The 16,062-nt window shown below is 38.7% G+C and overlaps 1 protein-coding gene across 1 annotated transcript in view; it reads right to left on the reverse strand.

Moving 5' to 3' along the window:
• The window catches only part of crppa (CDP-L-ribitol pyrophosphorylase A), a 66,968-nt gene that overhangs the window by 23,853 nt on the left and 27,053 nt on the right, over positions 1-16,062 (reverse strand). The window contains exons 7-9 of the mRNA XM_038279548.1: positions 9,935-10,012; positions 9,755-9,847; positions 3,535-3,666 (exon numbers count right to left, since the gene is read on the reverse strand). Coding sequence (XP_038135476.1) covers positions 3,535-3,666; positions 9,755-9,847; positions 9,935-10,012 — 303 coding nt within the window. The remainder of the gene's footprint in view (positions 1-3,534; positions 3,667-9,754; positions 9,848-9,934; positions 10,013-16,062) is intronic.

A 16,062-nucleotide genomic window follows, 5' to 3' on the forward strand; every position in this document is an offset into this window, starting at 1 on the left:
GAGACAGAATTGAAGAATAACTTTCTGGATCCCTACAAGGCCCACACATCTAGGTAATGTCTAGCTAATGAAACAATGCTGCAAACAATTCCTAGGGTGAATTAAAAAGCTTCCAAAAAGGCTGTTATAGAAATGTAAAAACCTGGGGGAAAAAACAAGTTGTGTGAACAACCTTCAACTAGGATGAAAAAAGCCATCTGGGGAAAGTTATTCTCATTATAACAAAAGGTTAAGAGTGATTTCCATCAGCCTGTTTCCCTTTCTCAGGAGGGTAAATCATTCTGTTATAGTAAAACACACATCACCTCCTTTTTTTTATCATCTTCTCTGTTTTGTGAGAAAAGAGGAATTGGCAAACAAATCAACAGCATTATCCTCTGTGATTCTGAGGAAACAAATCAAAGTCATGTGGGACAGAACGATATGCCCGCCTAACCATCCGTAAAAAAAAAAGATCCTTATAACTGGAATCAATAGATCTCACGTCCCTGCCAACCACAGACAAATTCAGTCTACTTTGAACTCTACATTTAAAGGGAATACATTGACATATTTTTGAGTCAGAAAACCAAAAACCTTGAAAGCAAGAAACATGAATACACAATTGGGAAGCAAAATTTATCTGCAGATTGTAAAACTCATAGTTTCAATAGTCTTTGATGGAACACAAGGATACCTGTCAGCCAAGTTAATAACATCAGGGGTAAGTACTATATACAGTGGTTAGAACAAGTATTTGATACAAGGTCGTTTTTGAGGGGTTTCCAGTTGCAAGGCCTGCAGAAGTCTTTCAATTTGATCATAAGTTGTATTCAACGTTGAGTGACTAAATCTCAAACACAAATCCAGAAAGTCAAATTGTCTGATTTTTATTTATTTGCATTTTATTACATGACATAAGTATTTGATACACCATAAAAACAATGCTTGATATTTGGTATGAGATATGAGACATTTCTTGTGGTCTTTTAAGAGGTTTGCTCTTACAGCATCAGGAATTTTGGACCGCTCCTACATACAGATCTCCTGATCATTCAGGTTTGGAGGCTACCGCTGGGCATTGCGGACTTTCAATTCCCTCCAAAGATTTACGACTGGGGAAAGATTCAGCCACAACCCATTTTTAGTGAACTTACTGAAAGAAGGAGGCTGTTGGCTAAGAATTCCTGCTACATGACCCATCTATCCTGCTATCAATAAGGTGAAGTCGTTCTTTCGCGTTTTCAGAAAATAATCCCAAAAGACTGATGTTTCCACCTCTATGCTTCAGTGCAACAGTGGCATTGGATGTAGGAGTTTGCCATTGAGGATTGACGGTTCAAGCGCCAACTCCGACTTTCAGTGTCGTTGTGTCCTTGGGCAAGACACTTCACCTGCATTGTCTACTGATGGTGGTCAGAGGGCCCGGTGGAGCCAGTCTACGGCAGCCCCGCTTCTGTCAGTGAGCCTCAGGGCAGCTGTGGCTACAATGTAGCTTGCCACCATCAGTGTGTGAGTGTGTGCGTGGATGGGTGAATGAATGTAGTATAAAGCGCTTTGGTCAAGTCTCCTGACTTGAAGGCGCTATATAAGTACCATGATGTTTCCACCTCTATGCTTCATGACTTGGATTTTTTGGGGGGGTTGTACTCATCTTTTTTCTTCCTCCAAACAAGGAGGGTTTTATTCCAAAAATCTGTATTTCTGGCCATCAACCATATTACCTTCTTTCATTCCTCCTCTGGAAACTTCAGATCGTCATTGACAAACTTAAGAAGTCTAGGATGTGTGCTGGCTCGAGCAGCTGGACCTTGGGTGTGCTGAAGGATTTTAATAAATATTGACATAGTGTGTTACTGATGGTCTTCTTTGTGATCTTAGCTCTCTTCAGGTGATTGACGAGGCCCTGCTGTGTAGTTCTAGATGTATCCCTCACCTTCCTCATGATCATCGCCTCATGAGGTAAGATCCTGCCTAAATGCCCCAAACTAAGGGAGACGGACAATCATCTTGAACTTCTTTAATTTTCTTATATTATTGCCATTAGTTGTTTCCTTTTTTCCTGTTTTCATACCCTCCCATTAAAGAAAATGATGAATTTACACTATTAATTCAAATAATACAAAACTGAAAAAAGTAATAAATAAAAATGTACAAAAAATTATTTAGGAAAATAACACAACGATTTACAAATGTTCTTTTAAAATAATTCTAAAAAAAACAAACAGCCCCAGACAAATGTAGGTAACTTGCTCATGAACAGTGAACCAGCAGACCTGTCAACAGGTGTAAAAGTCTGAATGAACATTTCCTGAACCTTACACAAAACACCTGATCTCAGTGTTGTTAAAGCACAGCTTTAACAATAAAGTACCTTTGTGGCTAAACCTAATTCTTGTCTCTGTGTGGATGCGCTGAAATCATAAGTGTTTAGAAAGCAAATCTTCGCTTTATGAACTCAAAATTGAACAGAAAACTTTATTGTCCATACTTTTTGTCCTGGACTGACATTAACTCTGTTTCACTTCTAAACCCTAACATGATCACTCTGCAGAACTTTTTGGCCTTTACTTTAAGCTGCCTTGTCACTTTTTTTTTTTTTTTATCTTTCTAGCTTTTGAGATTATTTCTTAATTTCAGACCTGGACATTAGAATACCTATATGAGTCTAAAAGACTAAAAACAAATGAAAAAGTGTAGAAATGGTCATACATAAACTTTTAATGGTTTTCCATCTGTTAGGAAGGCCTGAGTAAACCTGACTTGCTAAAACATCTCCTCCCCTGAGGCTTGACGCTTTTCCCACTCATTTGTAAAGTCATGCAGCTGCCATGAAAGCCTCATTTGTCTCAACACTGCATTCAGCCATAAACATAAATCTCGCTAGTTGTCAAAGCTAAGGCCAATAAAGCCATGAATATTCAACATTTGTCTAGGGTTTTTTTAAAGCGGCTTGAAAAATATATCTATTTGATAGCTTTGGGAGCCTGAAACTAAACAAAACTCTTCTCCTAGTGCAAGATAAATATTTCAAAATGTAGTTGCTCCTGTGATTACTGAACCGTAACTCAAGGATTTTAGGTCAACCACATCCACTGTAATGATTCCAGTACAGGTTTGGCTGACTTTGCAGAGGATTCCCATGACACAAAATTCAACTTTAGAAGCTTGGCCTAAGCGAAGCTTTACAACCAAAGCACCTCTCCGTCCATTTTATCCCTCTGGCTGTTAGTTCAGACATACAGCTTACCCATGTGTCGGAAAGGAAAAACACTGATATCCTGTTCTTTTAATCACACAGGTGGGCAGACAGCTTTTCCCACTTGCATACAAAAGATTGTGCGCTCCACTTTGCTAATACGGTCGATAAAGACAGCAACCTCGCCTGAAGCAAGAGGGCCTGACAAGACATCTGAACAAAAACCTTGAAAGACGTTTCCCATCTTGTTTTGTTTGGCCTCTCCCTAAATGTGCATTCCTCAGGAAGTCTGAGCCCTCCTAATGAAACGAAACAAAGGAAAATAAGGAGGAAGAGCAAAAAGACAAAGTCCTTACCCCAGGCTGATGAAGCCGGATGCCGTAGAGAAGAATATTTTGTAACTTGGCTGTCGAGGTCAGGCCCATCAGTGCAGCTGACTCTTCCGCCCTCCTGCTGGTAGACGGCTCCTCTGTGCTGCTCAAATGCAGCTATGAAAAAAAAAATGTATTTTAAAAACACAGGGTTGCTAATGCAGGTTGCTGTGCTCTACTTTATTTTCAAAGTAATCCGAGAGACAGAAGCTTTAAATAACATTCATTCATAACAATTACCGTCACATCTCCTTAAAAATTGCAACAGCTACGCTAATAAGGAGAATTAATTCAAAGTTGTCAATTTTTTTGTCTAAACACACAATTCATTTAATCTACTTGGATACAAATCTAGCACTCTAAGATTTATCATTGTGCAGATTAGAAAAAGTTCATCCTTAGAGAGTTGTTAAATGTGTAAGAGAGGATTTTCAGAGCCAGGAATGCACAAAAATCTGTTACAATAAAGTAAGGTTTTGCACCAGAATAATGGGAACAAAAGATATTTTGTTCACAGCAAAGATTTAATAGGGACTGAATAGAGATGGGATGTTTTGGTTTGTTAATAAATCATCAAAGATGCACCAAGACATAAGGTGAAACAACAACCCCCAGAAACAGATCAATTTATTATAAGAGTGTTTCTTTCAGGATGAAATTTTTGGCCAGCAGGCAACAGTTTCCGTTTCATCATTTTGGTTAAAAGTCAAGTAAATTGCACATCAACCAAATTCTTTGAAGACCCAAAATTATGCTGGCTCTCGTCTGCAAAACTGGCAGAGTTCATTTAAGTTCAGGTCAGTCTATTATAATTAACTACAGGGAAACTGATTTGCAGCAGGATAAGATCACCCCACAACAATCAGCAGCCACTCAGTAAAATACAACACAATCAACAAGTTTCAGGAAACGGATTTATTGAAAACATATAAACTCTCTGTAATGCATCTTAGAAAATGGTTACTATAGGCACAGTCAATTTAAAGAGCATAGTACTCTAAGAGTAATAGGAACACTGAAGTCTTCATCAAACATCGGATCCAGTTCCAAAAAAACGCTGTGGTCTAGACTGGACATTGAGTCTGGCAAAGTGATTACCTTGGTTACCACCCTTTTTATCAGATAAGCTGATAAAACCAAACAACACAAACATCAGAGTGGAGGGACCTAATAAAACACTGATCAAGTCCATCCAATAATAGGTTACTGTTACGGGCCCTGGCCTTTAGAGGCTATGCAGTCTTCCTCTTTGTTTATACAGAGTGAGGTGTGGGAGCACACAGCTGATTGGCTGCCCAGAGGCTGCAGAGCTAACCCTTTTGAAAGGGCAGGAGATCACCAACCAGACCGACCTGCACCCTATAAACGGCTGCTGTGATCATTCTTTCAGCTATATGCGTGTCGTCTTCTGGTGTTTCATGGATATTTTTATGTTACCACTCCTTGATCACCCTAAAAAATTTTTGAATTTTTTTTATCATTATTACATTTGAAAAACTCCGCTGTTGATCTAGTGTTTGTATTTTTTGAGTCAGCAAAGCCCATTAAAAATTCAGTCAAGTCATACCTCTTTAAAAAAAGAACAGTTTAAAACCATCACCAAAGAATCATAACGAGTATTAATTTCGTGCCACAATAAGAGTGTGAATATTTCTTACTGAAAGAGCAGATCCTCTAACCTGGTGAGCCAGACTGATAATGTGTAGCACTCAGGTTTAGGGTTGTCAAAAGTATCGATACTCAAAAAAGTATCGATACTGAAATGTTGTATCCGGATACAATACTCATTTTCCAAAGTATCGATACAGCCATCTAAAGTGCAGAATAGTGGAAAATGCACTTTCTGAACACTGTGATTGAATAATTCTGTGCATTTTTCAGTTTCAGACTTTTTTTGTAACAGGTGCAGCTGCTGAGAATTATTTTTGTTTGACAGGTTTGGCTTTGTTTTTATTCTTGTGGTATCGAAAATGGTATCGAGTATCGAATATTTTATTTAGTATCGAGTTGAAAAGTTTAGTATCGTGACAACCCTACTCAGGTTAAGTATTACACATTATTAATCTGGTAGGAAGAACATTCAGCAGATCCTATTTAAGATGATTGGATGGAGCAACGCCTAATGCCCACCTTCCAGAGTTTTATTTTAGCAAATCATGGTAACAAATTGAATAGCAGCAGATGCCATGAGAAACAACTCGTGCTATTTCCTCTTTAAAAGATGAAATACTGAATCCTGACATAAAGGATGTGATGGCAGCATCTATGCCTACGACCTCCTGAACCGCCATGTTTATTTTGGTAGGAGATCTCCGCAGCTTCTGCTTAGGCAATAGCTATATACAGAGTGGTTTCTGACGTGTTTGTGAACCTGTTATTACCAAGAGAATTCAGCTTGCTCACAGTGTCATATAAAAACCATGTATGATTATTTTTTTAAAGGTTATGTTCTTTAACTGTAAAGTTGCTGGACTAATCCTAACCATCCTATGTTAATGTGAAAAAGAATCTTGTTCTTTCCCAATATCTTCATCTGACTACTTCTGATTTGCTTTAAAAGTAGCCGTTTCATTTTTTATTTATTTTTTTGCACGATTTCATCTAAATAAAAACTACACTTTTGATTAATATGTACAAAGATCATTTGTCATTATATCAGAGTATTCAGCAGGTTTGTTTGTTCTCCAACTTTGTTTGTAGTTACATCAACATAAGGCCCAGCTGCAGTTATAAAAACCTACTTCCTAGAATGCCTTATCGTCCAATCATTGCGATGCAAGATAAACAAGAGCTAAAACCAATGTAAATAAACCTTTAACACATAAATTAAAGGACAACAGCCCTTCGAGAAACAGAAAAATAAACAATAGGCTGCACAATTTGCCTTTTAGGTTAAGGATAGAATGTATGTTGTTTAATTGTGACGGAGAGGAGTGGTTCCTCTAACTAATGAAGCTGGCCCTGACCAGATCTGAAACCTTGCCAGCATGTCTGACTCAAAAATGCTCAGTGACGTTTGCAATCATTACATTCCCGTTGTTTTACTAATGTGTGTTGAACGCAGGTTAAAAACTGAGAACAGATTTCCGAAGACTGTTTGACATCAGTGAGTTGTTATCTTTGGCTTTTGTCCTTTACAGAGAAAAAGTAAAGGTATAACAGTGAGATGAATTTACTCAAGAGACAGTGCTGAAAAAGCAGTAGCATTGCTGTGATAGTCCTGTAATAATTATCATTTTGGTGAAGGAGCAAAAATACCTTAAAACAATTAAGCTCCTCATTAAAAGAAAATTGTATCCCTTTAGAAATCATTAATTTCGATTAGCCACAGACTTTTGGTTCAGTTAGCCCCAATTAGGCCTGAATTTACATGAAAACCTATGTAAAAATAGAGTTTTATTCCTTTATCGACATTATTTCAAAAGTGGTATTTGGCTTGCTTTTTGCATGTCTGAGTAATTCTCATGAATTCTGCTATGAAGCTCTTCCTTTCCTTTCCTGGACAGGGAAATGGGGAGTCATTTCTCTGGACTCAACTTGAGACCAGTTCCCTCCATTAAACATCTACCTTAACCACACTGAGTCTCTCAAGTAACCAACATCCTCTCTTTCTCTGACCAACAACTGGTCATATGAGGCAGAGGGTGATCATCACAGAAACTGTTCTTTTTTTAGCCAATGTCTAAGTCACAAAAATGTGTTTCTTAGATGTGAGGGTCTCTGACTTTGGTTAGTCTTTCTACAGAAAAACCTTATAGCTAGAAATGGCATGACACCTCGTTACGGATAGCCAAAGGTCATTGAATTTGGTTGCATCCCCACTGGGAGAGGCATCGTCACAGTAAAGGCAAGTGTCTTTCTTCTGGATTGTAAAAATAGCACAAGAAAAAAGTTTTTGTTTTTATAACAAATGAGTACCAGGCAGGGCTAAAGGCATTTACTTAATTCTTTAAAAGGCTTAAATACTTTTAAGTGTAACAAAAAACGTGTAGGGGTCTGTATGAGTAAAATACTTTTTAAAACATCAGAAACTGCTGGTTGATTGTACTTAATCTGTACTTGTATAAATGTGCATCCTCCAAAGAGAGATACAGTGGGGCAAAAAAGTATTTAGTCAGCCACCAATAGTGCAAGTTCTCCCCCTTAAAAAGATGAGAGAGGCCATTCATTTTCATCATAGATATACCTCAACTATGAGAGACAAAATGAGAAAAAAAAATCCAGAAAATCAAATTGTCTGATTTTTAAAGAATTTATTTGCAAAATATGGTGGAAAATAAGTATTTGGTCAGTTACAAACAAGCAAGATTCCTGGCTCTCACAGACCTGTAACTTCTTCTGTAAGAGGCTCCTCTGTCCTCCACTCGTTACCTTCATTAATGGCACCTGTTTGAACCCGTTATCAGTATAAAAGACATCTGTCCACAACCTCAAACAGTCACACTCTAAACTCCACCATGGCCAAATCTAGAGAGCTGTCAAAGGACACCCGAAACAAAATTATAGACCTGCACCAGGCTGGGAAGTCTGAATCTGCAATAGGTAAACAGCTTGGTGTGAAGAAATCAACTGTGGGATCAATTATTAGAAAATGGAAAACATACAAGACCACTGATAATCTTCCTCGATCTGGGGCAAGATCTCACCCCGTGGGGTCAAAATGATCACAAGAACGGTGAGTAAAAATCCCAGAACCACACGGGGTGACCTAGTGAATGACTTGCAGAGAGCTGGGAACAAAGTAACAAAGGCTACCATCAGTAACACACTACGCCGCCAGGGACTCAAATCCTGCAGTGCCAGACGTGTCCCCCTGCTTAAGCCAGTACATGTCAAGACCCGTCTCAAGTTTGCTAGAGAGCATTTGGATGATCCAGACGATGACTGGGAGAATATCATTTGGTCAGATGAAACCAAAATAGAACTTTTTGGTAAAAACTCTACTCGTCGTGTTTGGAGGAGAGAGAATGCTGAGTTGCATCCAAAGAACACCATACCTTCAGTGAAGCATGGGGGTGGAAACATCATGCTTTGGGGCTGTTTTTCTGCTAAGGGACCAGGACGACTGATCCGTGTGAAGGAAAGAATGAATGGGGCCATGTATCGTCAAATTTTGAGTGAAAAACTCCTTCCATCAGCAAGGGCATTGAAGATGAAACGTGGCTGGGTCTTTCAGCATGACAATGATCCCAAACACAACGCCCGGGTAACGAAGGAGTGGCTTCGTAAGAAGCATTTCAAGGTCCTGGAGTGGCCTAGCCAGTCTCCAGATCTCAACCCCATAGAAAATCTTTGGAGGGAGTTGAAAGTCCGTGTTGCCCAGCGACAGCCCCAGAACATCTATGCTCTAGAGAAGATCTGCATGGAGGAATGGGCAAAATACCAGCAACAGTGTGTGAAAACCTTGTGAAGACTTACAGAAAACGTTTGATCTCTGTCATTGCCAACAAAGGGTATATAACAAAGACTGGAGTTTAACCTTTCTTATTGGCCAAATACTTATTTTCCACCATATTTTGCAAATAAATTCTTTAAAAATCAGACAATGTGATTTTCTGGATTTTTTTTTTCTCATTTTGTCTCTCATAGTTGAGGTATATCTATGATGAAAATTACCGGCCTCTCTCATCTTTTTAAGGGGGAGAACTTGCCCTATTGGTGGCTGACTAAATACTTTTTTGCCCGACTGTACACACTTTTACAAAAAGGCGCTGCAACTAGGTGTAAACGGCACATGGGAATACAAGATGATTACAGCTCACTGTCACTCATCTCAGTTCATTTCACTTTTAGTCAAAAATAATGAACACCATCTTTATCTTGCATTCACGCTTGCTTTCAGGAAAATGAATAATTTACGTTTATTTTGTCCTAATGGAAAATCTCTGGTTATGATGCTCTGTATTATTTTGTTTATTAGTTTTCATGAATTAAATCTTTAAGTGGAGTTCAAAGAGATTTTGGTTTGTTGTTTTACAGGTTATGATCCATCAACCAATCAGAAACGAATGTTTTCGCCTGTTGAGCCTTATCTTATTCTTTGCGTGTAGTTGATAGCTTGCAGAATCACACGGTAAAGAGCAAAAGAGTGAAGGTTCAGAGTAAGAACAATCTGGTGGACAGAGGTTTGGGTTAACATAAAAAGAAATATGTCCAACTTTATTCAGTGGTCATCATGGCTATAGAGTTATGGCTGGTAACTCACCGAAATAACGACTACTGGATGGAGAAGGGCCCGCTTTTCTGACTTTAAAACCACAAGTAAGGCTTCCACTTCTGAAAAACAAGAATGACTGACCTGTGGAGCAAGAGAAGCAGTGAATTACCAAAACGATTCACTGCTAGACGTAATTATTCTATGGATATGTTTAAAATGGGAACTCACAGAAAGCTGGATGAAGTTCCAGTCCCTTAGTAGATACCTGATGTTGTCTCCCATCAGATCTGGCATGACGTTCAACTCCTGCAAAAATATTTAAACATTCAAATCGTAACTTCTTTTGATTTTAGGACCTTGGTCGTGGAGGACTTGGGGTCAGGTGACAAACTGATATTGGTGCCCTAAGTTCAAGAATTGTATGGTTTTTAAGACGTTTAAAAACTTTCCATTATGCATGTACGTCATCACTCAAGGTGGCAAGAACAAAAATACAGGTAAACAAAGACTACTTCACAGGAACTCTAGAGAATCCCTCCTCCTGCAGCATTTGTAGTTTTTAGACATCACACAAGAACAAAGTTCTTCCCATATAATGGCCATTTCTCAATTCACGAGAATGCGAGTCCGCACTCGCGTTATCGTCAAGTCCGGTCTTGGCAAGAACACAGGAAAGTCTGGACTCCGCAAGAACGCGAGCATGCAGCATAGATATGGGTTAATTGGAGCAGAAGTGTACTCGTGATGTCACCACACACTCAGCTCGTCTAGATCTGCATTTCACCTAATGTTATTAATAGTCTCGAGATAATAATAAATTATGACTTTTTACATTTAGTGGGCGAATAATAATGAACACAGTCAGATAAACACAAATCAAATTAACATTTTGCCAAAAAAAAAATTTGCCGAGAGATGGCTGCTATAGACGGGCTGTAGTTAGCCTTGGCCGCAGTTAGCTTTGGAGCTCCGCTGGTTGGCGCAGTCCTCTCAACTTCGGAAATCTTTTTTTTTATTAGGCGTTAAATCGTTAAATGGACCATATAGTGACACTTTAAAGTATTATATTCTCGCCTCAAATGATCTTAAAACGTACTTTTATTGAACAACAGCAACAGAAAAGAGCACTTTTAACTTTCGATGGAGTGCTCCATCGAAAGCTGCTGCTGCCGCAGTGCATGCTGGGACAGCTTTCACTTTCAATCTCAAGAACCAACATGTCTGCTCTGATGCATACTCGATAAAGAGGCCGGGGCGAGAACAGCATCCGGGGATTTGGTGTGTACTCGGTCTTGCATTCTCGGCAATTGGAACAGTGCTCGGACTGAGGCTGATGACGTATCACGAGTACACGAGCGCACGAGAACACACAAGAACGCATATTAAGAAACGGCCAATGTCTTATGCTGCAAGAAACCAGAGCTGATGAAAAGACTAATGCTATATTGTTCTTTCAGCTGAAGAGATATGTCTGTTCTTACAGAGAATGTAATTACCTTTAGGAACATCTAAAGTACTGACAAACATGTTTTGAATTGATATATATGTTGTGATTTGAAAATCCCTAATCTCACAATTTTTTACACACCCTGTACAACAGTGCAGCATTCAGAGTTGTTTTCTTAGGGTGCTTAGCCTTTCTTAGCCTTATAGATTATCCTACACATGTTTAGCATTGCAGCTTTCACTATAATTCTCCCCTTAAAAAACATTTGACACAAAGTCAATAAAAACATTTTTTTTTATCTTTTTGTAAAAATGATTTAGTCATTGTTTTGTGATTATTTCAAATAAAATAGACACAATCTCAGAAACAAAAAAAATGGGGAGATGTGAGGTAGAACATTTACAAGGGGGAGAGAAGAGGCCTTCTGGAAGTCCAGAGAGTTAAGCGTGCACAGGATTTACCTCTAAATGGAAAGCAGACGGTTTCTAAGCATAATGCCAAGTGAATTACTTTGTACAAAACAACAGCAGCATGATTCATCAACCGAAACAGCCTGGTTAGAGGAAACACAGGTCCTGTGTGGTGCTAACAGTGAACCATAATAACACCATCCATGTTAGGGGTTGTTTCTCGGAGTGAGATTCTTTCCAGTTCTGAAGAACAGCATCAACGCCTCTACTAAGAAGCTATACTGGCCCAAGGAGAGTGTTGGCCTAGTGGGTTAGAGCAGTTTGCTTGTGCTCTGAGAAGGTTGCAAGTACCTGATTTGATCCCAACAACCTCAACTCTAATTTCCTGAGCAAAACCCTTAAACCCTGATTGCTCCCCGACGCCACACAATGGCAGCCCACTGCTTCCCAAGGGGATGGGTCAAAAGGCAGAGGACGAATTGTGACATTAAAGGGATTTACATGTTTTTACTTTTTTTTTTTTTACTAATATTTCAGGGACATTCTGGTCTTGATCTTTGGATTTTTAAAAAGCAGTGTGTTAGTCTCATATAAAGTGCTAAAAGAAGCTAAAAGACTAGTCATGAATTCTCAGAGTCCTTTCAAAGAGCTTGTATATTAGATGAAAGATTCTAACCAAACATTATTTTTATCTCCAAAACAATAATTGCATGATTGTTAAAGAATTTTGTGCTGAGTTACTCCACTAGCGGCAAAATGTATTCTTTGTGAATACAGGTCCTGATTGGGGTAATTTTACCAAAAATGTCAACAACCTTTTTTCCAATGAAATTTGTAAATGCAGTTTTATTAAAAGAAAATTCTTTGCACCACCAACAAGCATGTAGGTGTTTTACTCCAAGGTTTAACTGTAAAAAAATTTTTCATGAGTAACCTTTGCGATGGTTACTCACGTCTTGCTCCGCTGTAAGTTCCTTGCAGCTCAAGGACACCATGCGCGATAGTAGATTATTATTTGTTAATGCATAGGAGCACAATATGAGGTAATCAACGTTTAATTTAGTATGATATTATTCAAACTTATCAGCAACATCCAGCACACAGGCAATTTCTGCCCAAACCTTTTCTTGTAGTTGTGTGTCTTTGTAATAAGGATGTCTAGGATTGTACATAATTGGTTTGTTCTTGAATTCTAATATCAACGTTTCTTCGTCCATCTCTCCAATAAAAAGTTGCTCTTGAAGTAGTGAGTTGTGCCTTTGGAAGATGTTGCGACTGGAGCTGAAAAAATCTTTCAGAATAAAACAAGTATCTTGATCAAGATGATAAATCTGCTTCCTTAAACATTGAAGTACCAGTAGTTTCCGTGCCATAGTTAAACAAACTGGTGTTGTTTATTGGGACTATATGAAAATTATGTTTTAATTTCTAGTTATCAATCTGTTTTTATCCTATTTTATTTCGACAAACCCGATGTTGTGAACTTTCCTATTCCTGTTTGCGACACTATCGCAATTCAACCTGGCCGCATTCCAACGGATCGGAGCAGAGCGAAACGTGGAATTGCTCTGTATTTTGACGGTTAAAAAAGGAGAACATGTACGTGAACTGTGACATTTGGGGAGTCACAGAAAATGTGGAATGGTACTTATTAATTAGCATAACTACCTGGTTTGCATATCAGCATACATGAATGGAGTGGAGAAATAAGGGTGGATGTGGAATGTTAGGTTACTGTGGAAATTGTGCCTTCCCTTCTGGGTGGCGGTGTTCTGTCAGCTCAGCATACAGCATCAGGCCAGCATGTTCATTCTAATACGTATTACATAGAATGTCCTATGTCTCCACTCTCCTTACAGCCAATCACGCTGTTTTATTTCCTGATTTAGTCAGTTTTTGTCGTAGTTTTGTGCATAAAACAACAAAAAAAAGTCCTTCACTAGGTCCACTAAATACATTAGCTTTAAAAAAAAAAAACATTAAACCTTAACCACCTTATTAAAAAATGATTGGCATTTTAACAAGAATGTCTCAAAGATTTTATGCAAATTAATTTAGAAATGCAGTTTCTAACATTTTCATTTTTATGTTTAACGCAGGAAAATTGTATCATATATGAAAATAAAATATTTCGCAAAATTATATACGTGGATTGAGCTACTCCTTTAATCCCAACTTTGAACAAGATTATTACTTTTTTATGGGCAAACTACAACCTTATTAGCAATAGGCATGGTGCTCACATTTGATTCACTTCAATTATCTACCTTCTGCTCTGCCAAGCCACTGTATCCAAGATGACATAATGTCCAAATCAATATCAGCGACGATTTGCTGGGCAAGAGATGTGCTTTGTATGCGTTTTGTAGATGGCTACAGGTGCAGCTAGACCCTTACCTAAATACACTTAAAACTACCTCAACGCGTGGTTATCCCTTTAATTTTGTATGAAAAATACACATTAAAGTACCTCAACGGAAGTGTATCCATTTAGTCATGTAGAAAAAAACAATTAAATTACTACTTTTTAGTGTTTTTTGAAGTGGACGGCACGCATGCATATTCCTATGGGTATGCTGGTCTGAGTAGGTATGCTGATCTGACAGAACAATGGCAAACCCACTGTTTGCGTATTTCTCTGCAGTTTGAAATGAGTTTATAATTGCAATTGGATTGCAAAAACAATTAATTGCCCATCCCCAACCCTGACCATTTAACTCTCAGCTGAGAAGCCAACAAACCGATCAACTTCCAACAGTAATCAGTCGTATAAACTTGCAGTTATGAAGAAGACGGTTAAACACTTAACAGAACAATGTTGTGGTAAATTAAATGTATTTGCTGATAAAGGCATTTACAACATAATTTTTTTTAACAATAAAACATGCACTCTCAAAAAATCAGGCTAAAAATGTTGATAGAAAATGCTTGGTGTCACTGCTGAAGCATCTGACCCTGATTGTAGCTAATATCTTATTACCATCGACTGCAGTCAGTAGTCATTTATGCTCCTTTAAGCTCTTAAACTGTCAGAAAACATTATTTCTTATACAAAATTCAAACAAGCTAATCACATGCAAGCCAAGTTAAATTGCTCGATTCTGAAAATGTAGTCAAATCATCAGATCCAGCCAAGAGCTGTAAAAGCTTTTAGTTTGAAGGAGCCCACACATCAATGCAGCCTACTGATGTTTTCGCCGGGGTTCTGGCCTTAGCAACATAAAGCAAACGGATCACCCAATGACCAAAAAAATTCATTAACTAATCATCTTCAGAGTTTTGCTTCTAATTACAATCTTAAACTGAAATGCCACCCTTGCATAGCATAAACATTAAAATAAACATCCAGAGGCTGTGTTTGGCACAGAAACACAGTTTGTTCTACCTACATGAAGTAACGGAAAGCAACTGAAAATGTGTAATGGTTATGGGAAACATATGTCAGGGGCCAGCTGAGATTGATAACTGCTCACTTTCAGTGGAGAAAAATCATTTCAGCCACTCTGTTGACTCTTTCAAACCTTTATTTGACCAGGGTTACATGTTGTAGATAACACTCCTCTGCAGGGGTGCCAAATCATATTATTTTTCTGACAGTCTTCCTCTCTCAACATCATAACCTAATGCACTGCTAAATTCACCACCTGCACACAAACTCTAATGGCTTATCCTTTTTTAGAGCCACGTAAATGGCACTGCGACAAGTCATTTTTCATACTCCACCTCCTCCACTTGCCTTTCATCTCCTCCATTACTCTTCCTCCTTTTCCAAACTCAATGAAAAGGATGTATCTTGTTCCTTACAGGCACACCGGAAAACTTCGGCCCCACAGGCCACCTGAGCACAGTTAGGAAGCACTCCAAAAAATGATACAAAGAAGCCGACACAGGGTCCAATACATCAACTAGGGCTCTGTTCAGCACCACACAGTGAGATCCACACATTCCGACAACATATGACGAAGGACTTGGAGCGGGTATAAAGGAGGATAAACTGTTTAGCTCACTGGAGAACATTAAAACACAAAATGTGGAGAGTTCTGCCACCAACCTATACTGTCAGCAGTTACACCCAGAGAAGATAAATACAGATGTGCAAGATACAGGAGAGATGTCTCCAAACACAAGGACGGGTTTATGGGGTTATGAACTTGTGGTAAAGGGTAACGATAATGTATGTAAAATACAGGAGAAAACTAAGAAGTGTTGTCTGATCAAAGAGACAGACCCTACGCTTTTTGGGAAAAAAGAGATATTTATAAAACATGATGTGACTTGACTTCCTATTGGTATAAAAGTGACAGGTTTGTTAACACAGGAACGCTGGCTGTCAGGTTCGACTGTGGCTGGCAAACATCTGGTCGGGTGGAAGGTCTATCCAAACAACAAGGAAGCAGAAATATTTTGAACCTGCTCCCAGATTCGGGGAGCAAACCTCCCACCCACGACTGCTTCGCTTGGACAGTCCAAACCGTTTAAACACCCAAAGAGCGACTCGT

This window comes from Cyprinodon tularosa, unplaced genomic scaffold, assembly GCF_016077235.1.
Source record: "Cyprinodon tularosa strain WSP-4 unplaced genomic scaffold, ASM1607723v1 ctg151, whole genome shotgun sequence".
Classification (NCBI taxonomy): Eukaryota; Metazoa; Chordata; class Actinopteri; order Cyprinodontiformes; family Cyprinodontidae; genus Cyprinodon; species Cyprinodon tularosa.